Genomic DNA, 25,492 nt, shown 5'->3' on the forward strand with positions numbered 1-25,492 from the left:
ACCTGTGAGCAGGTGCCTGCAGCCAGTGCCCCTGGGACAAAGAAAAGCGAGTGCATTTTGAAAGTCTTAAAGGGACAGGGACCCCACAGCTGGACAGAAGCGTCCCGGGACACTTAGCCCAGCAGCTTGGAATCCCAGGGAACTCCGGGCGCCCTAACCCCCTGGGCAGCAGAGCAGCTCTGAGACCCCTCACGGTGATAAACAGCCCCCCACCCATTCCCCCTCCGGCACGGCCCCGCTATAGCAGAGTAGCAGCCTGAGGCTGGCCATGCTCATAGCAAGGGAGCTTCCTCCATAGCAGCCGGGCAAGAAACAGAGACCCAGTCTATGTGCAACTGCCCAACACAAGCTGCTAGGGGTTGCCGTTGTCCCAGTAAAGAAAGGCCAGGAGCAAGTGGAAAGGGTCTTCATTCTCCTAGTTGACAGATGAGCCAACAGCACACCACTGCATCTATCAACATGAAAAGGCAGAAAAATTTGATCCAGACCAGACTAACCCAGACATCCTCCATATCCTCCCCTGAGAAGGAATCTGGGGAGATAGATTTAACCAATCTTCCTGAAAAACAATTCAAAATAAAAGTCATAACCATGCTGACAGACTTGCAGAGAAATATGCAAGAAGTAAGGAGGGAGAATGCAGAAATAAAACAATCTCTGGAAGGACTTCAAAGAAGAATGGACGAGATGCAAGAGACCATTAATGGACTAGAAATCAGAGAACAGGAACGGAGAGAAGTGGATGCAGAGAGAGAGAAAAGGATCTCCAGGAATTAAAGAATATTAAGAGAACTGTGTGACCAATCGGAACGTAATCATATTCGCATTATAGGAATACCAGAAGAAGAAGAGAGAGAAAAAGGGGTAGAAAGTGCCTTTGAAGAAATAATTGCTGAAAACTTCCCCAAACTGGGGGAGGAAATGGCCTCTCAGACCACAGAGGTACACAGAACTCCCATGACAAGGGACCCAAGGAGGGCAACACCAAGACACATAATAATTAAAATGGCAAAGATCAAAGACAAAGACAGAGTATTAAAGGCAGCCAGAGAGAAAAAAAAGGTCACCTACAAAGGAAAACCCATCAGGCTATCATCAGACTTCTCAACAGAAACCTTACAGGCCAGAAGAGAATGACATGATATATTTAATGCAATGAAACAGAAAGGCCTTGAATCAAGAATACTGTATCCAACACAATTATCATTTAAATATGAAGGAGGGAGGGATTAAACAATTCCCAGAGAAGCAAAAGTTGAGGGAATTTGCCCCCAAAAAAACACCTTTACAGGGTATCTAAGAGGGACTGCTCTAGAAGGGAGCACTCTTAAAAAGAGCACAGAACAAAACACCCAACATATGAAGAATGGAGGAGGAGAAATAAGAAGGGAGAGAAATAAAGAATCATCAGACAGTGTTTATAATAGCTCAATAAGCGAGTTAAGTTAGACAGTAAGATAGTAAAGAAGCTAACCTTAAACCTTTGGTAACCACAAACTTAAAGCCTGCAATGGCAATAAGTACGTATCTTTCAATAATCACCCTAAATGTCAATGGACTGAATCCACCAGTCAAAACACACAGAGTAATAGAATGGATAAAAAAGCAAGACCTATCTATATGCTGCTTGCAAGAGACTCACCTCGAACCCAAAGACATGCACAGATTAAAAGTCAAGGGATGGAAAAAGATACTTCATGCAAACAACAGGGAGAAAAAAAGCAGGTGTTGCAGTACTAATATCAGACAAAATAGACTTCAAAACAAAGAAAGTAACAAGAGATAAAGAAGGACATTACATAATGATAAAGGGTTCAGTCCAACAAGAGGATATAACCATTATAAATATGTATGTACCCAATACAGGAGTACCAACATATGTGAAACAAATACTAACAGAACTAAAGGAGGAAATAGAATGCAATGCATTCATTTTGGGAGACTTCAACATGACACTCACCCCAAAGGACAGATCCACCAGACAGAAAACAAGTAAGGACACAGAGGCACTGAACAACACACTAGAACAGATGGACCTAATAGACATCTATAGAACTCTACATCCAAAAGCAACAGGATACACATTCTTCTCAAGTGCACATGGAACATTCTCCAGAATAGACCACATCCTAGGCCACAGAAAGAGCCTCAGTAAATTCAAAAAGATTGAAATCCTACCAACCAACTTTTCAGACCACAAAGGTATAAAACTACAAATAAATTGTACAAAGAAAGTAAAAAGGCTCACAAACACATGGAGGCTTAACAACATGCTCCTAAATAATCAATGGATCAATGAACAAATTAAAATGGAGATCCAGCAATATATGGAAATAAATGACAACAACAACACAAAGCCCCAATTTCAGTGAGACGCAGCGAAAGCAGTCTTAAGAGGAAAGTATATAGCAATCCAGGCATATTTAAAGAAGGAAGAACAATCCCAAATGAATAGTCTAATGTCACAATTATCAAAATTGTAAAAAGAAGAACAAATGAGGCCTAAGGTCAGCAGAAGGAGGGAAATAATAAAGATCAGAGAAGAAATAAATAAAATTGAGAAGAAGAAAACAATAGAAAAAATCAATGAAACCAAGAGCTGGTTCTTCGATAAAATAAACAAAATAGATAAGCCTCTAGCCAGACTTATTAAGAGAAAAAAAGAATCAACACACATCAATAGAATCAGAAACAAGAAAGGAAAAATCACGACGGACCCCACAGAAATACAAAGAATTATTAGCGAATACTATGAAAACCCACATGCTAACAGGCTGGAAAACCTAGGAGAAATGGACAACTTCCTAGAAAAATACAACCTTCCAAGACTGACCCAGGAAGAAACAGAAAATCTAAACAGACCAATTACCAGCAACAAATTTGAACCAGTAATCAAAAAACTACCAAAGAACAAAACCCCCGGCCCAGATGGATTTACCTTGGAATTTTACCGGACATACAGAGAAGACATAATACCCATTCTCCTTAAAGTTTTCCAAAAAATAGAAGAGGAGGGAATACTCCCAAACTCATTCTATGATGCCAACATCACCCTAATACCAAAACCAGGCAAAGACCCCACCAAAAAATAAAAACTACAGACCAATATCCCTGATGAATGTAGTTGCAAAAATACTCAACAAAATATTAGCAAACTGAATTCAAAAATACATCAAAAGGATCATACACCATGACCAAGTGGGATTCATCCCAGGGATGCAAGGATGGTACAACATTCGAAAATCCATCAACATCATCCACCACATCAACAAAAAGAAGTACAAAACCACAATATCATCTCCATAGACGCTGAAAAAACAATTCACAAAATTCAACATCTATTCATGATAAAAACTCACCACAATAAGAGGGCAAGTCCCTCAACATAATAAAGGCCATATATGATAGATCCACAGCCAACATCATACTGAACAGCAAGAAGCTGAAAGCTTTTCCTCTGAGATTGGGAGCAAGACGGGGATGCCCACTCTCCCCACTGTTATTCTACATAGTACTGGAGGTCCTCGCCACAGCAATTAGACAAAACAAAGAAATACAAGGAATCCAGATTGGTAAAGAAGATGTTAAACTGTCACTATTTGCAGATAACATGATATTGTACATAAAAAACCCTAAAGACTCCACTCCAAAACCACTAGAACTAATATCGGAATTCAGCAAAGTTGCAGGATACAAAATTAACACACAGAAGTCTGTGGCTTTCCTATACACTAACAATGAACTAATAGAGAAATCAGGGAAACAATTCCATTCACAATAGCATCAAAAAGATAAAATACTTAGGAATAAACCTAACCAAGGAAGTGAAAGACCTATACCCTGAAAACTGTAAGACACTCTTAAGAGAAATTAAAGAGGTCACTAACAAATGGAAACTCATCCCATGCTCCTGGCTAGGAAGAATTAATATTGTCAAAATGGCCATCCTGCCCAAAACAATATACAGATTCAATGCAATCTCTATCAAATTACCAACAGCATTCTTCAATGAACTGGAACAAATAGTTTAAAAATTCATATGGAAACACCAAACACCCCAAATAGCTAAAGTAATCCTGAGAAGGAAGAATAAAGTCGGGGGGATCTCACTCCCCAACTTCAAGCTCTACTACAAAGCCACAGTAATCAAGACATTTTGGTACTGGCACAAGAACAGAGCCACAGACCAATGGAACAGAATAGAGACTCCAAACATTAACCCAAACATATATGGTCAATTAATTTTCGATAAAGGAGCCGTGGACATACAATGGGGAAACGACAGTCTCTTCAACAGATGGTGCAGGCAAAACTGGACAGCTACATGTAGGAGAATGAAACTGGATCACTGTCTAACCCCATACACAAAAGTAAATTTGAAATGTATCAAAGACTTGAACATAAGTCATGAAACCATAAAACTCTTAGAAAAAAACATAGGCAAAAATCTCTTGGACATAAACATGAGTGACTTCTTCATGAACATACCTCCCCAGGCAAGGGAAACAAAAGCAAAAATGAACAAGTGAGACTATATTAAGCTGAAAAGCTTCTGTACAGCAAAGGACACCATCAATAGAACAAAAAGGTATCCTACAGTATGGGAGAATATATTCATAAATGACAGATCCGATAAAGGGTTGACATCCAAAATATATAAAGAGCTCACACACCTCAACAAACAAAAAGCAAATAATCCAATTAAAAAATGGGCAGAGGAGCTGAATAGACAGTTCTCTAAAGAAGAAATTCAGATGGCCAACAGACACATGAAAAGATGCTCCACATCACTTGTCATCAGAGAAATGCAAATTAAAACTACAATGAGGTATCACCTCACACCAGTAGGGATGGCTACCAACAAAAAGACTGACAACAAATGTTGGCGAGGTTGTGGGGAAAGGGGAACCCTCCTACACTGCTGGTGGGAATTTAAATTTGTTCATCCATTGTGGAAAGCAGTATGAAGGTTCCTTAAAATGCTCAAAATAGACTTACCATTTGACCCAGGAATTCCACTTCTAGGAAATTACCCTAAGAATGCAGCAGCCCAGTTTGAAAAAGACAGATGCACCCCTATGTTTATCACAGCACTATTTACAATAGCCAACAAATGGAAGCAACCTAAGTGTCCATCAGTAGATGAATGGATAAAGAAGAGGTGGTACATATACACAATGGAATATTATTCAGCCATAAGAAGAATACAAATCCTACCATTTGCAACAACATGGATGGAGCTAGAGGGTATTCTGCTCAGTGAAATAAGCTAGGCAGAGAAAGACAAGTACCAAATGATTTCACTCATCTGTGGAGTATAAGAACAAAGAAAAACTGAAGGAACAAAACAGCAGCAGTATCACAGAACCCAAGAATGGCCTAACAGTTACCAATGGGAAAGGGACTGGGGATGATGAGTGGGAAGGGAGGGATAAGGGCAGGGAAAAAGACAAGGGATGTTATGACTAGCATGTATAGTGTTGGGGGGTATGGGGAGGGCTGTACAACACAGAGAAGACAGGTGGTGGTTATATAGCATCTTGCTATGCTGATGGACAGTGACTGTAGTGGGGTGTGTGTAGGGGACTTGGTGAGGGGGCGAGCCTAGTAAACAGTGTTCTTCATGTAATTGTAGATTGATAGCAAAAAATAAAAAAAATAAAAAAGATTCAGATGTATTTTACAAAATAAATACATGAATAAAAGTCTACCTCACCCAACATTACCTCCTTTTCCAGAACAGTTCATTTTGGATGTTTTGAGGTTCTCTCACCTGTCTGATGTGGTACCTTTAGGGAGCTTTCCTGATATGATCTACACTTGTGAAATTCTACATGCAAGTAATTCAGCAAATGCCTGGTGATCTGGGGATTAGGTTCCTTGTGCCCTCCCTGCTCTCTGCTCATCCTCCTTCACTCTTTCGGTATCTGTTGAGCAGATGCTGTGTGTCTGGCACCATGCTGTGTGCAGAGGCTAGAGCCTGGAAAAAAGATGAAAGAGTTCTTACCTACTTGAGAGCATGTTTACTGTCTTTGACCGTTAGACATGTGATTAACACATTACTACCTAGTTGACAGTCATTAGCATTGCCTCTGTGCTTTTAGTATGACATTGTTATGTTGTTTGGGTAAGGCTGGGATAAAGTCATTCTTAACGTACTTTTTACAGGAGAGGTACCAAGGTGCCTCATGTATGTATTAGTACTTCCTTTGTACAAATCTGCTGTAAGCTTCTGTCTTAACTGATTCCAAAATCTGGAGTTAGGGGCATATTACAGATTTGGATGTGTATCTAAACCCTTGATTGACCCGGTGTTCTACTTGGTTATATGTCTCTACTGACTTTCAGAAGTCTTATATTACCTGACTTATACCAGTGAGGTAAGTGGGTCTACATTCACATCAAGGGCCTTGATCACATGAATTTGTTCAGTTTGTTATTGAATCTTATTCTGTGTGATTTTACCTATGAAAGCTTGTCTTCTCCAGGCCAGTTTTGCAGTAGACCTTCACCTTCTTTAAGATACTCTCTGTCTATTATATATTCTCTGACTTTTCTCAGCTGCATCCAGTACTAATTGTAGACATTGTGTTTTCCAGCTCTGAAGCAATTGGGAATATTTACATAGAAAAGCAGGGATCAGGCACCTATCTGGGTTCTATAGTGTTAGCAGTTTATTAATTGGAATTCTGTAGCTGCTCCTGTAGTTGAACCCAGTGTATCTGGAGCACCAGAATTAGGGGCTAGAATTTGTCAGTATTCTGGAAGGCCCCTGGTAGCCTTACTTTTATCACTTTTTCCAACCTGACCAGAGGTTCCCATTTAGGCAAAATAGCAATTAGGTGCTTGGCTTTGTAATATGAAAAGTTTTAAACAGAAGAGGTAAAGTTTTGTGTCTTATTTTTAAAAGGAATAGACTTTGCGCTTATTTTTTTCAATAACAGGAAAACAAAATTTATTTTTCATTATTTTAATATAGACAAACTAAGTGCACATTCATTTTTTTTTTCTCTTAAGTGTGAATAAGACTTTTGGTTTTTAGTGTAGAGAAGTATAAACATATATTGACAGCATTACAGTGGAGGGTATAATTTCTGTTTATATGCAATTTTTTCTTTTACGTTGGGTTTTTTAAAGTTTTTTATTGAAGTAGTGTTGTTATACAGTCGTATACTGGTTTCAGATGTACAATACAGCAGTTCAGTGGTTACCTATATTATTAAATCCTCACCTGCACTAGTGCAGTTACAATCTGTCAACATAGAAAGGTGTGACAGAATCACTGACTGTATTCTCCATGCTGTACTACTTTCCCTGTGACCAACTTACATTATGATTGAGAACTTTTGTCCCCCTTGATCCCCCTTGCCCTGCCTACCCACCCACATCAACCCCTCCTTCATGGTGACCGTTAGTCACTTCTCAGTGTTTGTGATTCTATTGCTGTTTTGTTCATTCTATTTTCATAATTAATATTTTTAAAGGTATTTCAGGTAATACAGAATTGGCTTTAATTGGACTGCTGATACACTTCATGTCTTGTCATTAGGCGGCGTCTTTACAATTTGGGAGTTATTTCAATGTTTTGTGCAAATTAGTCATAGCTAAGCTTTGTTAACAAGAGTAAGCAGATGGGTTTATTTCTGTAGGGTTTTATAGTTTAACAGATATTTTTGGGTGCATTTTCTCATGTAGTCATTATGACACCCCGAGTCGTAGAGAACTAAGTAATCTGGAGTCTACTGCTGGTGTATGGCCAGAGGAGGGCATGCTGTCCCCTCACTGTTCCCTCACCACACAACACTTACTGCTTGCTTCCCACTGAACACATCTGTAAATACTGCTCTGTGGCCTAATAGTTCCATCACTGCATTTTACCTCTGAATTTAGGTAGTTAGAAGGTCCTTAGAATTCTTTCAGAGGAGCTTGTAGAACAATTTTTTTTGTATAGAAATAATTTTTCTTAAGTCTTAAAACATCCACAGAGTTTTGTTTGTTTTTTTTTTTTTTAAATAATGATTTTTTATTGAAGGGTAGTTGACACACAGTATTACATTACATGAGTTTCAAGTGTACAACACAGTGGTAGAACATTTATATACATTATTCTAGGTTCCAGCTATCACCCTACCAGGCTGTTACAATATCTTGACTATATTCCTTATGCTATACATTACATCCTGGTTACTAATTTATTTTACCATTGGAAGTCTGTCCTTCTTTTTTTTATTTTTATTTTTATTTTTATTTTTATTTTTATTTTATTTTTTTTTTGTGAGGGCATCTCTCATATTTATTGATCAAATGGTTGTTAACGACAATAAAATTCTGTATAGGGGAGTCAATGCTCAATGCACAATCATTATTCCACCCCAAGCCTAATTTTTGTCAGTCTCCAATCTTCTGAGGCATAACAAACAAGTTTTTACATGTACAACAAATTCTTACATAATGAATAAGTTACATAGTGAACAGTACAAGGGCAGTCATCACAGAAACTTTCGGTTTTGCTCATGCATTATGAACTATAAACAGTCAGTTCAAATATGAATACTCATTTGGTTTTTATACTTGATTTATATGTGGATACCACATTTCTCTCTTTATTATTATTATTTTTAATAAAATGCTGAAGTGGTAGGTAGATACAAGATAAAGGTAGAAAACATAGTTTAGTGTTGTAAGAGAGCACATGTAGATGATCAGGTGTGTGCCTGTAGACTATGTGTTAATCCAAGCTAGACCAGGGCAATAAAACATCCACGTATGCAGAAGATTTCTCTCAGAACGGGGGGGTGAGGTTCTAAGCCTCACCTCTGTTGATCCCCAATTTCTCACCTGATGGCCCCCCTGCGACTGTGCCTGTCTTAGGTTGTTCCTCCCTTGAGGAATCTTACCCGTCTCTGGCTAACCAGTCATCTTCCGGGGCCATACAGGGAAATGTGAAGTTGGTAAGTGAGAGAGAAGCCTTATTGTTTGAAAAAGTTAGCTTTTTACTTCTTTGCATATTTATGCCCTGTGGCTTCTATGCCCAGCATTTGTCTTGAGGTATCTTTACCACTTGGAAGAATTATGATACTCGGTAAATTCGATATGAGGCACGAATTCTATTTAAGGGTTGTAATTAGGAAGGAAGAAGAAAAGCTATAGAAGTAGCAGGTGGAAGAAAACATGGGAAGATTGATTATTTCTTTGATATATCTTCTTGTAGAGTAACTTCAGCATGTATAGGTTTTAAGCTACTACTTAAATTGCACACACACATTAACATAATAGGAGTATAGTTACATAACCAAAGCATATCTGTAATTACCAGCCATCTGCAGTGAAACCAAGAAAACCAGTTAGGCACCTTAGGCATTTGTGAAAACTTATCTATGATATGGTGGATATTGTCCAACTGAACTTGAACAGTCTGAGAGAAATCAGACAAATTAAAACAACCCATTCCTGGGGACTGTTCACATGCCATATGTTCTTTTAACAGTAAATAGTTTGTAGTTGTAAGACTTTGGAGAGCTACAATTTGCACTTCTCCAAATTCTTGGTTGAGTTCCAACAGTATAGATCCAGTCCAATTTTGTTGTTTTACTGTATGCACAGGCCAGCTTAGATATCTCCTTCCTCATTCCCATGGCAAGTCCAGGAACTGGTGGGATGAGTGCATCTACAGCTGTAGCAGTGCGTGGATCTTTGTTGGGGTTTTTTGATGATCATCTTCTGGCATGAGTCTTCCAGAGAGTGCAGATGTTGGAAGTTCTTTTTCATATCGTATCTTAGTTCATTTTCGGGGTAGCCCAATTAGGCTTTGATCCTCTGTATAAACACAAACAGACCCTTTGCCTACACTTTTATATGCCCTTTATACCCTTGTGTAGAACTCGTTGGAGGTTACCACACAGGAACTGCCCTTTTTTTTTTTTTTTTTTTACTATCACTAATCTACACTTACATGACGAATATTATGTTTACTAGGCTCTCCCCTATACCAGGTCTCCCCTATAAACCCCTTTACAGTCACTGTCCATCAGCATAGCAAAATGTTGTAGAGTCACTACTTGCCTTCTCTGTGTTGTACAGCCCTCCCTTTTCTCCTACCCCCCCATGCATGTTAATCTTAATACCCCCCTACTTCTCCCCCCCTTATCCCTCCCTACCCACCCATCCTCCCCAGTCCCTTTCCCTTTGGTACCTGTTAGTCCATTCTTGAGTTCTGTGATTCTGCTGCTGTTTTGTTCCTTCAGTTTTTCCTTTGTTCTTATATTCCACAGATAAGTGAAATCATTTGGTATTTCTCTTTCTCTGCTTGGCTTGTTTCACTGAGCATAATACCCTCCAGCTCCATCCATGTTGCTGCAAATGATTGGATTTGCCCTTTTCTTATGGCTGAGTAGTATTCCATTGTGTATATGTACCACATCTTCTTTATCCATTCATCTATTGATGGACATTTAGGTTGCTTCCAATTCTTGGCTATTGTAAATAGTGCTGCAATAAACATAGGGGTGCATCTGTCTTTCTCAAACTTGATTGCTGCGTTCTTAGGGTAAATTCCTAGGAGTGGAATTCCTGGGTCAAATGGTAAGTCTGTTTTGAGCATTTTGATGTACCTCCATACTGCTTTCCACAATGGTTGAACTAACTTACATTCCCACCAGCAGTGTAGGAGGGTTCCCCTTTCTCCACAGCCTCGCCAACATTTGTTGGTGTTTGTCTTTTGGATGGCAGCCATCCTTACTGGTGTGAGGTGATATCTCATTGTAGTTTTAATTTGCATTTCTCTGATAATTAGCGATGTGGAGCATCTTTTCATGTGTCTGTTGGCCATCTGTATTTCTTTTTTGGAGAACTGTCTGTTCAGTTCCTCTGCCCATTTTTTAATTGGGTTATTTGTTTTTTTTATTTGAGGCGTGAGAGCTCCTTATATATTCTGGACGTCAAGCCTTTATCGGATGTGTCATTTTCAAATATATTCTCCCATACTGTAGGGATCCTTCTTGTTCTATTGATGGTGTCTTTTGCTGTACAGAAGCTTTTCAGCTTAATATAGTCCCATTACTCATTTTTGCTGTTGTTTTCCTTGCCCGGGGAGATATGTTCAAGAAGAGGTCACTCATGTTTATGTCTAAGAGGTTTTTGCCTATGTTTTCTTCCAAGAGTTTAATGGTTTCATGGCTTACATTCAGGTCTTTGATCCATTTTGAGTTTACTTTTGTATATGGGGTTAGACAATGGTCCAGTTTCATTCTCCTACATGTAGCTGTCCACTTTTGCCAGCACCACCTGTTGAAGAGACTGTCATTTCGCCATTGTATGTCCATGGCTCCTTTATCAAATATTAATTGACCATATATGTCTGGGTTAATGTCTGGATTCTCTAGTCTGTTCCATTGGTCTGTGGCTCTGCTCTTGTGCCAGTACCAAATTGTCTTGATTACTATGGCTTTATAGTAGAGCTTGAAGTTGGGGAGTGAGATCCCCCCTACTTTATTCTTCTTTCTCAGGATTGCTTTGGCTATTCGGGGTCTTTGGTGTTTCCATATGAATTTTTGAATTATTTGTTCCAGTTCATTGAAGAATGTTGCTGGTAGTTTCATAGGGATTGCATCAAATCTGTATATTGCTTTGGGCAGGATGGCCATTTTGACAATATTAATTCTTCCTAGCCACGAGCATGGGATGAGTTTCCATCTGTTAGTGTCCCCTTTAATTTCTCTTAAGAGTGACTTGTAGTTTTCAGAGTATAAGTCTTTCACTTCTTTGGTTAGGTTTATTCCTAGGTATTTTATTTTTTTTGATGCAATTGTGAATGGAGTTGTTTTCCTGATTTCTCTTTCTGTTGGTTCATTGTTAGTATACAGGAAAGCCACAGATTTCTGTGTGTTGATTTTGTATCCTGCAACTTTGCTGTATTCCGATATCAGTTCTAGTAATTTTGGGGTGGAGTCTTTAGGGTTTTTTATGTACAGTATCATGTCATCTGCAAATAGTGACAGTTTAACTTCTTCTTTACCAATCTGGATTCCTTGTATTTCTTTGTTTTGTCTGATCGCCGTGGCTAGGACCTCCAGTACTATGTTAAATAACAGTGGAGAGAGTGGGCATCCCTGTCTAGTTCCCGATCTCAGAGGAAATGCTTTCAGCTTCTCGCTGTTCAATATAATGTTGGCTGTGGGTTTATCATAGATGGCCTTTATTATGTTGAGGTACTTGCCCTCTATTCCCATTTTGCTGAGAGTTTTTAACATGAATGGATGTTGAACTTTGTCAAATGCTTTTTCAGCATCTATGGAGATGATCATGTGGTTTTTGTCTTTCTTTTTGTTGATGTGGTGGATGATGTTGATGGACTTTCGAATGTTGTACCATCCTTGCATCCCTGGGATGAATCCCACTTGGTCATGGTGTATGATCCTTTTGATGTATTTTTGAATTCGGTTTGCTAATATTTTGTTGAGTATTTTTGCATCTACGTTCATCAGGGATATTGGTCTGTAGTTTTCTTTTTTGGTGGGGTCTTTGCCTGGTTTTGGTATTAGGGTGATGTTAGCTTCATAGAATGAGTTTGGGAGTATCCCCTCCTCCTCTATTTTTTGGAAAACTCTAAGGAGAATGGGTATTATGTCTTCCCTGTATGTCTGATAAAATTCCGAGGTAAATCCATCTGGCCCGGGGGTTTTGTTCTTTGGTAGTTTTTTGATTACCGCTTCAATTTCGTTGCTGGTAATTTGTCTGTTTAGATTTTCTGTTTCTTCCTGGGTCAATCTTGGAAGGTTATATTTTTCTAGGAAGTTGTCCATTTCTCCTAGGTTTCCCAGCTTGTTAGCATATAGGTTTTCATAGTATTCTCCAATAATTCTTTGCATTTCCGTGGGGTCCGTCGTGATTTTTCCTTTCTCGTTTCTGATACTGTTGATTTGTGTTGACTCTCTTTTCTTCTTAATAAGTCTGGCTAGAGGCTTATCTATTTTGTTTATTTTCTCGAAGAACCAGCTCTTGGTTTCATTGATTTTTGCTATTGTTTTATTCTTCTCAATTTTATTTATTTCTTCTCTGATCTTTATTATGTCCCTCCTTCTGCTGACCTTAGGCCTCATCTGTTCTTCTTTTTCCAATTTCGATAATTGTGACATTAGACCATTCATTTGGGATTGCTCTTCCTTTTTTAAATATGCTTGGATTGCTATATACTTTCCTCTTAAGACTGCTTTTGCTGTGTCCCACAGAAGTTGGGGCTTAGTGTTGTTGTTGTCATTTGTTTCCATATATTGCTGGATCTCCATTTTGATTTGGTCATTGATCCATTGATTATTTAGGAGCGTGTTGTTAAGCCTCCATGTGTTTGTGAGCCTCTTTGCTTTCTTTGTACAGTTTATTTCTAGTTTTATGCCTTTGTGGTCTGAAAAGTTGGTTGGTAGGATTTCAATCTTTTGGAATTTTCTGAGGCTCTTTTTGTGGCCTAGTATGTGGTCTATTCTGGAGAATGTTCCATGTGCACTTGAGAAGAATGTATATCCCGCTGCTTTTGGATGTAGAGTTCTATAGATGTCTATTAGGTCCATCTGCTCTACTGTGTTGTTCAGTGCTTCCGTGTCCTTACTTATTTTCTGCCCAGTGGATCTATCCTTTGGGGTGAGTGGTGTGTTGAAGTCTCCTAGAATGAATGCATTGCAGTCTATATCCCCCTTTAGTTCTGTTAGTATTTGTTTCACATATGCTGGTGCTCCTGTGATGGGTGCATATATATTTAGAATGGTTATATCCTCTTGTTTGACTGAGCCATTTATCATTATGTAGTGTCCTTCTTTATCTCTTGTTACTTTCTTTGTTTTGAACTCTATTTTGTCTGATATTAGTACTGCAACCCCTGCTTTCTTCTCACTGTTGTTTGCTTGAAATATGTTTTTCCATCCCTTAACTTTTAGTCTGTACATGTCTTTGGGTTTGAGGTGAGTTTCTTGTAAGCAGCATATAGATGGGTCTTGCTTTTTTATCCATTCTGTTACTCTGTGTCTTTTGATTGGTGCATTCAACCCATTAACATTTAGGGTGACTATTGAAAGATATGTACTTATTGCCATTGCAGGCTTTAAATTCGTGGTTACCAAAGGTTCAAGGTTAGCCTCTTTAGTATCTTACTGCCTAACTTAGCTCGCTTATTGAGCTGTTATATACACTGTCTGGAGATTCTTTTCTTCTCTCCCTTCTTGTTCCTCCTCCTCGATTCTTCATATGTTGGGTGTTTTGTGCTGTGCTCCTTCTAGGAGTGCTCCCATCTAGAGCAGTCCATGTAAGATGTTCTGTAGAGGTGGTTTGTGGAAAGCAAATTCCCTCAGCTTTTGTTTGTCTGGGAATTGTTTAATCCCACCGTCATATTTGAATGATAGTCGTGCTGGATACAGTATCCTTGGTTCAAGGCCCTTCTGTTTCATTGTATTAAATATATCATGCCATTCTCTTCTGGCCTGTAGGGTTTCTGTTGAGAAATCTGACGTTAGCCTGATGGGTTTCCCTTTATAGGTGACCTTTTTCTCTCTAGCTGCCTTTAACACTCTTTCCTTGTCCTTGATCTTTGCCATTTTAATTATTATGTGTCTTGGTGTTGCCCTTCTTGGATCCTTTCTGTTGGGGGTTCTGTGTATTTCCGTGGTCTGTTTGATTACTTCCTCCCCCAGTGTGGGGAAGTTTTCAGCAATTATTTCTTCTAAGATACTTTCCATCTCTTTTCCTCTCTCTTCTTCTTCGGGGACCCCTATAATACGGATATTGTTCCTTTTAGATTGGTCACACAGTTCTCTTAATATTGTTTCATTCCTGGAGATCCTTTTGTCTCTCTCTATGTCAGCTTCTATGCGTTCCTGTTCTCTGATTTCAATTCCATCAATGGCCTCTTGCATTCTATCCATTCTGCTTATAAACCCTTCCAGAGTTTGTTTCATTTCTGCGATCTCCTTTCTGGCATCTGTGATCTCTTTCCGGACTTCATCCCATTTTTCTTGCGTATTTCTCTGCATCTCTGTCAGCATGTTTATGATTCTTATTTTGAATTCTTTGTCAGGAAGACTGGTTAGGTCTGTCTCCTTCTCTGGTGTTGTCTCTGTGATCTTTGTCTGCCTGTAGCTTTGCCTTTTCATGGTGATAGGAATAGTCTGCAGAACTGGGACGAGTGACGGCTGGAAGGACTTCCTTTCTTGTTGGTTTGTGGCCCTCCTCTCCTGGGAGAACAGCGGCCTCTAGTGGCTTGTGCTGCACAGCTGCGCGCAGACAGGGTTTCTGCTTCCTGCCCGGCTGCTATGGAGTTAATCTCCGCTGTTGCTGTGGGCGTGGCCTGGCTCGGGCAGCTACTCCAAAATGGTGGAGTCGGGTTGGAGCAGGAGCTGCTGGGAGGCTATTTATCTCCATAAGGGGCCTGCCTGCTCCCTGCAGCCCAGGGGTTAGGGTGCCCAGAGATCCCGGATTCCCTACCTCTGGATTAAGTGACCCGCCCTGCCCCTTTAAGACTTCCAAAAAGCACCCGCCAAAACAAAACAACGACCAAAAAAAAAAACAAGAAAAAAAATTTTTTTAATTAAAAAAAAAAAATTTTTAATTAAAAAAAAAAGGTGGTCGTTCGTTTTTCTTTATTCTCCGGTGCCAGCCTCAGGCCTCTGCTCACCGGTCTTTCTGCCCTGTTTCCCTAGTATTGGGGTCCCTGTCCCTTTAAGACTTCCAAAAAGCGCTCGCCAAAACAAAGCAGCAAAAAAGCAAAAAAAAAAAAAAAATGGTCGCGCGCTTTTCTTATGTCCTCTGTCGCCCAGCCTCCAGTGCCTGCTCACTGTTCTTGCTGCCCTGTTTTCCCAGTATCGAGGGCCCTGCGCTCTGGCCCAGATGGCTGGGGCTGGGTGTTCGGCAGTCCTGGGCTCCCTCTCCCTCCCGCTCTGCCTGCTCTTCTCCCGCCGGGAGCTGGGGGGAGGGGCGCTCGGCTCCCGCGGGGCCGGGGCTTGTATCTTACCCCCTTCGCGAGGCGCTGGGTTCTCTCAGGTGTGGATGTGGTCGGGATATTGTCCTGTATCCTCTGGTCTTTATTCTAGGAAGGGTTGTCTTTGTTATATTTTCATAGATATGTTGTTTTGGGAGGAGATTTCCGCTGCTCTACTCACGCCGCTATCTTCCGCCCCTCCTTTTTTTTTTACTTTTGCTAAATCTAGAAAGAATAAGCTGGAATTTGGAAGGATCATTTCTGAAGATGCTGTGGGTGGAGGGGAGTTAATGATAAAAAATAGGGACTTACTAGTTACTCATCAGTGCCTTGTTTAGACACTTTCATCCTTAAATGAAATGTGGGGTGAGATTCTGGCATTTGATGCTATACTTGACTTGAGTATTTTTAGGATCTGGAAAATATAGTACTAGCAGGAACTGATTTTATTTTCTCTGGACCATTTCCTGTAAAGGCTAACTTTAACTCCATCGTATCTGTCTTGTCCTCTCCTTTCGTTTAAGTATAACCATCCTGTTTTACAGTAGTGTAATTGTGTAATGCCATAAGGAGGTAGCTCAATCTTGCATGCAATAACAACACAGAAACATGAAAAGTCTTCGTTAAACATGATAAAAGAATAACCTGACGGAAAGGGATGATATAAAACTAAATATTTCAATATTCTTGAGACAATTCTAAGTACAATTACTGCTAGAATGTGTTGCCAAAGGAGAATATGAAATTTCCCCTCTGCAGATCATGAGAAGTAGATCTGATCCTCTCCTGCTTGGTGGCCTTGCCCCCACCTTCTTCCTCAGTGCCCAATACTGAGCTGCTGTGGGGCTGAGAGAGGCAAACGGGGCAGTCCCCTCAGAGAAGTCATAAGACTATTTCTTTAGTCCCTGCATTCTGCTTCTGAGACTTGGAGAAGTTTGTGTGTAAAGGGATGATGAATTAATTTATTTTTGAAAATCTGTAGCCAACTTCAATATTTATAATTATGGTGGGAACATAAATGGCCTGGCTAAAGTCAAGGAAAAGGTGCTGCATTTCTATCTATTCATTAGTGGCAACTTCCTTTTTTTTTATAGCCATTAAATTGTATTTGTTATTTATTAATTTTTTTGTATCATTAATCTACAGTTACATGAAGAACATTATGTTTACTAGGCTCCCCCATTCACCAAGTCTCCACCACAAACCCCATTAGAGTCACTGTCCATCAGCGTAGTAAGATGCTGTAGAATCACTACTTGTCTTCTCTGTGTTGCACAGCCCTCCCCATACCCGCCTCCACATTACACATGCTAATCGTAATGCCCCCTTTCTTTTTCCCCGCCCTTCTCCCTCCCTTTCCACCTATCCTCCTCAGTCCCTTTCCCTTTGGTAACTGTTAGTCCATTATTGGGTTTTGTGATTCTGCTGCTGTTTTGTTCCTTCAGTTTTTCTTTGTTCTTATACTCCACAGATGAGTGAAATCATTTGGTATTTGTCTTTCTCGGCCTGGCTTATTTCACTGAGCATAATACTCTCTAGCTCCATCCATGTTGTTGCAAATGGTAGGATTTGTTTTCTTCTTATGGCTGAATAATATTCCATTGTGCGTATATACCACATCTTCTTTATCCATTTATCTACTGATGGACACTTAGGTTGCTTCCATTTGTTGGCTATTGTAAATAGTGCTGTGATAAAATAGGTGTGCATCTGTCTTTTTCAAACTGGGCTGCTGCATTCTTAGGGTAAATACCTAGAAGTGGAATTACTGGGTCAAATGATGTGTCTATTTTGAGCATTTTGAGGAACCTCCATACTGCTTTCCACAATGGTTGAACTAATTTACATTCCCACCAGCAGTGTAGGTTCCCCTTTCTCCACAACCTCGCCAACATTTGTTGTTGTTTGTCTTTTGGATGTTGGCCATCCTAACTGGTGTGAGGTAATATCTCATTGTAGTTTTAATTTGCATTTCTCTGATGATTAGTGATGTGGAGCATCTTTTCATGTGTCTGTTGGCCATCTTAATTTCTTCTTGGGAGAACTGTTTATTCAGCTCCTCTGCCCATTTTTTTAATTGGATTATTTGCTTTTTGTTTGTTGAGGTGTGTGAGCTCTTTATATATTTTGGATGTCAACCCTTTTATTGGATCTGTCATTTATGTATATTCTCCCATACTGTAGGATACCTTTTTGTTCTATTGATGGTGTCCTTTGCTGTACAGAAGCTTTTCAGCTTGATGTAGTCCCACTTGTTCATTTTTGGTTTTGTTTTCCTTGCTCGGGGAGATATGTTAATGAAGAAGTCGCTCATGTTTATGTCCAAGAGATTTTTGCCTATGTTTTTTCCTAAGAGTTTTATGGTTTCATGACTTACATTCAGGTTTTTGATCCATTTCGAATTTACTTTTGTGTATGATGTTAGACAGTGATCCAGTTTCATTCTCTTACATGTAGCTGTCCAGTTTTGCCAGCACCGTCTGTTGAAGAGACTGTCATTTCCCCATTGTATGTCCATGGCTCCTTTATCGAAAATTAATTGACCATATATGTTTGGGTTAATGTTTGGAGTCTCTAATCTGTTCCACTGGTCCGTGGCTCTGTTCTTGTGCCAGTACCAAATTGTCTTGATTAGTATGGCTTTGCAGTAGAGCTTGAAGTTGGGGAGCGAGATCCCCCCCACTTTCTTCTTCTTTCTCAGGATTGCTTTGGCTATTTGGGGTGTTTGGTGTTTCCGTATGAATTTTTGAACTATTCGTTCCAGTTCGTTGAAGAATGTTGTTGGTAATTTGATAGGGATTGCATCAAATCTGTATATTACTTTGGGCAAGATGGCCATTTTGACGATATTAATTCTTCCTAGCCAAGAGCATGGGATGAGTTTCCATTTGTTAGTGTCCTCTTTAATTTCTCTTAAGAGTGTGTTATAGTTTTCAGGGTATAGGTCTTTCACTTCCTTGGTTAGATTTATTCCTAGGTATTTTTTTTTTATGCTATTGTGAATGAAATTGTTTACCTGATTTCTCTATTAGTTCATTGTTAGTGTATAGGAAATTCACAGATTTCTGTGTGTTAATTTTGTATCTTGCAACTTTGCTGCATTCTGATATCAGTTCTAGTAGTTTTGTAGTGGAGTCTTTAGGGTTTTTTATGTACAATGTCATGTCATCTGCAAATAGTGACAGTTTAACCTTCTTTACAAAGAAGGTTAAACTTCTTTTGTAGAAGAAAATACAAAATTTCTATGTAGAAGAAAATATTTGGGGTTTACAAAGACCCCAAATAGCCAAAGCAATTCTGAGAAAGAAGAAGAAAGTGGGGGATATCTCGCTCCCCAACTTCAAAGACAGTTTAATCTTCTTTACCAATCTGGATTCCTTATATTTCTTTGTTTTGTCTAATTGCCATGGCTAGGACCTCCAGTACTATGTTAAATAACAGTGGGGAGAGTGGGCATCTCTGTCTTGTTCCTGATCTCAGAGGAAAAGCTTTCAGCCTCTCACTGTTCAGTATGATGTTGGCTGTGGGTTTATCATATATGGCCTTTATTATGTTGAGGGACTTGCCCTCTATACCCATTTTGCTGAAAGTTTTTATCATGTATGGATGTTGAATTTTTTCAAGTGCTTTTTCAGCATCTATGGGGATGATCATGTGGTTTTTGTCCTTCTTTTTGTTTATGTGGTGGATGATGTTGATGGATTTTTGAATGTTGTACCATCCTTGCATCGCTGGGATGAATCCCACTTGGTCGTGGTGTATGATCCTTTTGATATATTTTTGAATTCAGTTTGCTAATATTTTATTGAGTATTTTTGCATCTACATTCATCAGGGATATTGGTCTGTAATTTTATTTTTTGGTGGGGTTTTTGCCTGGTTTTGGTATTAGGGTGATGTTGGCTTCATAGAATGAGTTTGGGAGCATTCCCTCCTCTTCTATTTTTTGGAAAACTTTAAGGAGAATGGGTATTATGTCTTCTCTGTATGTCTGATAAAATTCCGAGGTAAATCCATCTGGCCCGGGGATTTTCTTCTTGGGTAGTTTTTTGATTACCTCTTCAGTATCTTTGCTCGTAATTGGTTTGTTTACCTTTTGTGTTTCTTCCTTGGTCAGTCTTGGAAGGTTGTATTTTTCTAGGAAGTTGTCCATTTCTTCTAGGTTTTCCAGCTTCTTAGCATATAGGTTTTCATCGTAGTCTTTAATAATTCTTTGTATTTCTGTGGAGTCTGTCATGATTTTTCCATTCTCATTTCTGATTCTGTTGATGCGTGTTGATTCTCTTTTTCTCTTAATAAGATTGGCTAGAGGCTTATCTATTTTGTTTATTTTACAAGAACCAGCTCTTGGTTTCATTGATTTTTTTTCTATTGTTTTATTCTTCTCAGTTTTGTTTATTTCTTCTCTGATCTTTATTATGTCCCTCCTTCTGCTGACTTTAGGCCTCATTTGTTCTTCTTTTTACAGTTTTGATAATTGTGACATTAGACTATTCATTTGGGATTGTTCTTCCTTCTTTAAATATGCCTAGATTGCTATATACTCTCCTCTTAAGACTGCTTTCACTGCATCCCACCAAAGTTGGGGCTTTGTGTTGTTGTCATTTGTTTCCATATATTCCTTGATCTCTATTTTAATTTGTTCGTTGATCCATTGATTATTTAGGAGCATGTTGTTAAGCCTCCATGTGTTTGTGAGCCTTTTTGTTTTCTTTGTACAATTTATTTGTAGTTTTATACCTTTGTGGTCTGAAAAGTTGGTTGGTAGAATTTCAATCTTTTGGCATTTACTGAGGCTCTTTCTGTGGCCTAGGATGTGGTCTATTCTGGAGAATGCTCCATGTGCACTTGATAAGAATGTGTATCCTGCTGCTTTTGGGTTTAGAGTTCTGTAGATGTCTATCAGGTCCATCTGTTCTAGTGTGTTGTTCAGTGCCTCCATGTCCTTACTTATTTTTTGTCCGGTGGATCTATCCTTTGGAGTGAGTGTTGTGTTGAAGTCTCCTAAAGTGAATGCATTGCATTGTATTTCCTCCTTTAGTTTTGTTAGTATTTGTTTCACATATGCTGGTGCTCCTGTGTTGGGTGCATATATATTTAGAATGGTTATATCCTCTTGTTGGACTGAGCCCTTTATCATTATGTAATGTCCTTCTTTATCTCTTGTTACTTTCTTTGTTTTGAAGTCTATTTTGTCTGATACTAGTACTGCAGCACCTGCCTTTTTCTCCCTGTTGTTTACACAAATTATCTTTTTCCGTCCCTTGACTTTTAGTCTGTGCATGTCTTTGGGTTTGAGGTGAGTTTCCTGTATGCGGCATATAGATGGATCTTAAGCTTTTTTATCCATTCTGTTACTCTGTGTCTTTTGATTGGTGCATTCAGTCCGTTTACATTTTGCGTGGCTATTGAAAGATATGTACTTACTGCCATTGCAGGCTTTAGATTTGTGGTTACCAAAGGGTCAAGGTTAACTTCTTTAGTATCTTACTGTCTAACTTAACTCGCTTATTGAGCTGTTATAAACACTGTCTGGTGACTCTTTATTTCTCTCCCTTCTTATTCGTCCTCCTCCGTTCTTTATATGTTGGTTATTTTATTCTGTGCTCTTTTGTGTTTCCTTTAACTGCTTTTGTGGGTGGTTGATTTTATTTTTTGCCTTTAGTTAGTGTTTGGTTGGTCTGCTTTCTTTGCTGTGATTTTATTTTCTCTGGTGACATCTATTTAGCCTTAGGGGTCCTCCCATCTTGTGCAGTCCCTCTAACATACCCTGTAGAGGTGGTTTGTGGGAGGCAAATTCCTTCAACTTTTGCTTATCTGGGAATTGTTTAATCCCTCCTTCATATTTAAATGATAATCGTGCTGGATATAGTATTCTTGGTTCAAGGCTCTTCTGTTTCATTGCATTAAATATATTATGCCATTCTCTTCTGGCCTGTACGGTTTCTGTTAAGAAGTCTGATGATAGCCTGATGGGTTTTCCTATATAGGTGACCTTTTTCCTCTCTCTAGCTGCCTTTAAAATTCTGTCCTTGTCCTTAATCTTTGCCGTTTTAATTATTATGTGTCTTGGTGTTGTCCTCTTTGGGTTCCTTCTGTTGTGGGTTCTGTGTATTTCTGTGGTCTGAGTGACTATTTCCTACCCCAGTTTGGGGAAGTTCTCAGTAATTATTTCTTCAAAGACACTTTCTATCCCTTTTTCTCTCTCTTCTTCTGGTATCCCTATAATGCGGATATTGCTCCTTTTGCATTGGTCGCACAGTTCTCTTAATGTTGTTTCAATCCTGGAGATCCTTTCATCTCTCTCTGCGTCAACTTCTATGTGTTCCTGTTCTCTGGTTTCTAGTCCATCAGTGGCCTCTTGTATCTCATCCATTCTGCTTTTAAATCCTTCCAGAGATTGTTTTATTGCTGTATTCTCCCTCCTTAGCTCTTGCAGATTTCTCTGCAAGTCCATCAGCATGGTTATGACCTTACTTTTAAATTCTTTTTCAGGAAGATTGGTCAGGTCTGTCTCCCCAGATTCCTTTTCAGGGGAGACTCTCTGGGTTAATCTGGTCTGTATGAAATTCTTCTGCCTTTTCATGGCGATAGAGATAGTCGTGGGTAGTTGGCATCTGTCAGCTGGGAGAGCGTCCCTTCTTGCTAGTTTATGTTCTTCCTCTCCTGGGAGAGCGGTGACCTCTAGTGGTTTCTGCTGGGCAGCTGCTCACAGACTGGGTCTCTGATTCTTGCCCTGCCGCTGTGAAGGAAGCTCCGTGTGCACGATTGCTGTGGGCGTGGCCTTACTGCTATAGTGGAGTGGTGCTGGAGGGGGAACTGGCGGGAGATTGTTATCACCGTGAGGGGCCTCGGAGCTCCTCTGCTGCCCAGGGAGTTAGGGCGCCCGGAGTTCCCCGGGTTCCCAGCTGCTAAGCTGATTGTGCCGGGACACCTCTGTCCACCTGTTGGGTCCCTGTCCCTTTAAGACTTTCAAAGGGCACTCGCTTTTTTTTGTCCTCATGTTACTGGCTGCGGGTACCCGCTCACAGGTCTTACTGTCCCATTTCCCTAGTTTCCATCCCCCACGCACTGTGTATCTGTGCTCCAGTGCGGATGGCTAGGGCTGGGTGTTCAGCAGTCCTGGGCTCCCTCTCCCTCCCCACTCCGACTCCTCTCCTCCCACTGGGATCTGCGGTGCGGGGTGCTCGGGTCCCGTCGGGCCACAGCTTCTATCTTACTCCCTTCGCAAGGCGCTGGGTTCTCACAGGTGTAGATGCAGTCTGGCTGTGTCTTCTGGTCTCTCTTTTAGGGATAGTTGTATTTGTTGTATTTTCCAAAATATATATGTTTTTGGGAGGAGATTTCTGCTGCTCTCCTCATGCCACCATCTTGGCTCCTGGCAACTTCCTTATGAATGAGCACTTCATCTAGCATTTCACAGTCAGGGCTTCTAGAATGTATAATAAGTCAAAGAAAAAAAAAGATAATTTTAGGATCTTAGGATTCTTAACTACTAAGGAGGAAATGCTAAGATACTATGAAGTGACAAAAGTTGATAGGAACTTAGGGAAGAGGGAAAGAGCTGGCTGGGACAGTTGACAGTCATTGTATTCCTGAAACAAAGTATACTTTTCTGGCTGGTTTGTGGAATTGATGCTAACTAACCAGTGTCCCATTTCTTCTACCTTTTGGTGCAAAACAGTGAGACGGTTTAAGCGGAAGCATCTTACAGCCATTGACTGCCAACATTTGGCTCAGAGTCACTTGGCTGTGATCCAGCCCTACAGCCAAAGATGGACCAACAGAGACCCGAACTCCAGTCTCTATCCTAGACCCAGAACAAAAAGCAGAACTAGGGGTATGTCTTCCAAAGCACCTTGCATTCAGCATCTGTAGAATTTATAGACTTTGTCTGACTCTCAGGATTTGTAAACATTGCTCCTGTGATTTTGTAGTGCTGTTCCAATAGTTTGACATGTTTTTCATTATTTGTCAGTACTCTATGAAAATTCCATCCTGTCATAATGATTGGTAAGATGTGCTGCATGAATGCCATTAGTTTGCCTGATCATGGCATGGCAGAAATCACACACCAAGTCACCAGTAGTCCAGTTTGGAGCTGGTGTGATTTCCTGACTGTCCAGTCATCCTGTATGCCCAGTGCATCACTAGGTCCACTGTATCACTAGTTTTCCCCAGAGTGTCCCCTCACCCAGCACTTTCATGGTAGACTATGCCCTTTGTCACCTCACACCTGGGCTGCTGCAGCCACCTTTTACCTGCCTTCAGATTTTATTTCTTCCAAATCCACTGAAACATGTCATCAATATTCTTGAGTATTCTTGAATACTGTTTTCTGTCATGTCACTGCCACCCTGAAGAACCCACAGTGAAATGTTCCCTTCGCTATTATGGACTCCAGCTCCGACGCACCGTCACCTGATAGCTGTTATTATCTGATGCATGTTTGCTTTACATGCAGACCACACCTGTGGCAGGTTGGTTTTCTCATACACACCTACAGACCAGCCCAATTCCCACATTTGTTAATGCCTGCCAGTGTACTCCAGATTGCCAGTTTTCCTGTTAATATATGCTATTTCAGAATCCAACTCAAACATTACATTATCTAGTGGTCTTTAAATTTTGCAATATGTGTTTACCACTTTTTGGAACTACCATATCCAATTTATGAGGCAGTGTTAAACTCAACAGTTTTTATTTATTTACTTAGATTTTTTAAAAATTTAAGTATAGTTGACATGCAATATTATATTGGTTTCAAGTATACAACATAGAAATTCAACAGCTATACCCATTATTAAATGCCCTCCCCAACTAGTGTAGTTACTATCTGTCAACACAGAAAGATGTTACAGAGCTCAGTGGTTTTATGATGTTTGGTATTTTATTTTGTGTTTGTAAGTCATCTTTTCTGGTTGGGAGCTCTTTATGAGAGAGACTTGGTCAGCATGTGTATGTTCCAGCATGGAGTGCTAGCACTGGACATGTAGTAGGCTCTCCATAAAAATTGGTGCAGTTGAGTTCCACAAATAGAAAATAGCAGGATTTAACCCAGGCCTGTTGATGTCTGAAGTCTACATTTCTATCAAACTGCCCCAGGAGAAGTTATAAACTTTTTCTTAACAATAAAAAATTATTAAATTCTATAAATTCTGTAAAAGGCTAAACCTAGTTTTGTTTTACCTCTTGTTTTCCAAAGTGAGAATTTTGGCTACAGCCTTTTCAAGAGCTATGTATTTTTTTGTGTATTGACAAACTTGAAATGCTTTATTGGCATTTTACAATAAATGGGAGTTTAAAGATACTGTGGTGATGTATAAAATCACCATATGGACTCATAAATGCCTTGAAAATCTGCGAGGTCAGGGACTGTGTATACTAAGTTTCACTTTATGTTTTTTTCAGAATAGCAGGTGCTTAGTACATGCCTTTTGAGTAAATGTATAGACTAGATTAGGTACCACTCTAATAGTAAGAGAATTCTGACTCTCTTATTATAAAATAATATGTTTTTATTTTACTAAATTCT

The 25,492-nt window shown here is 39.7% G+C and overlaps 1 protein-coding gene across 6 annotated transcripts in view; it reads left to right on the plus strand.

Moving 5' to 3' along the window:
- Nucleotides 1-25,492, plus strand: part of FBH1 (F-box DNA helicase 1) — a 62,371-nt gene that overhangs the window by 7,052 nt on the left and 29,827 nt on the right. For 5 of the 6 annotated variants that reach the window (XR_005029384.2, XM_036908201.2, XM_036908199.2 and 2 more), the window contains one exon: nt 23,642-23,797. The exons of the other annotated variant lie outside the window; for it this stretch is intronic. Coding sequence is in view for 2 of the 5 variants with exons in the window: in XM_036908199.2 (XP_036764094.2) it covers nt 23,642-23,797 (156 nt within the window). In the remaining 3 variants the exon portion in view is untranslated. The remainder of the gene's footprint in view (nt 1-23,641; nt 23,798-25,492) is intronic. 6 annotated transcript variants of the gene reach the window in all.

Source organism: Manis pentadactyla, chromosome 3, assembly GCF_030020395.1.
Source record: "Manis pentadactyla isolate mManPen7 chromosome 3, mManPen7.hap1, whole genome shotgun sequence".
NCBI lineage: Eukaryota > Metazoa > Chordata > Mammalia > Pholidota > Manidae > Manis > Manis pentadactyla.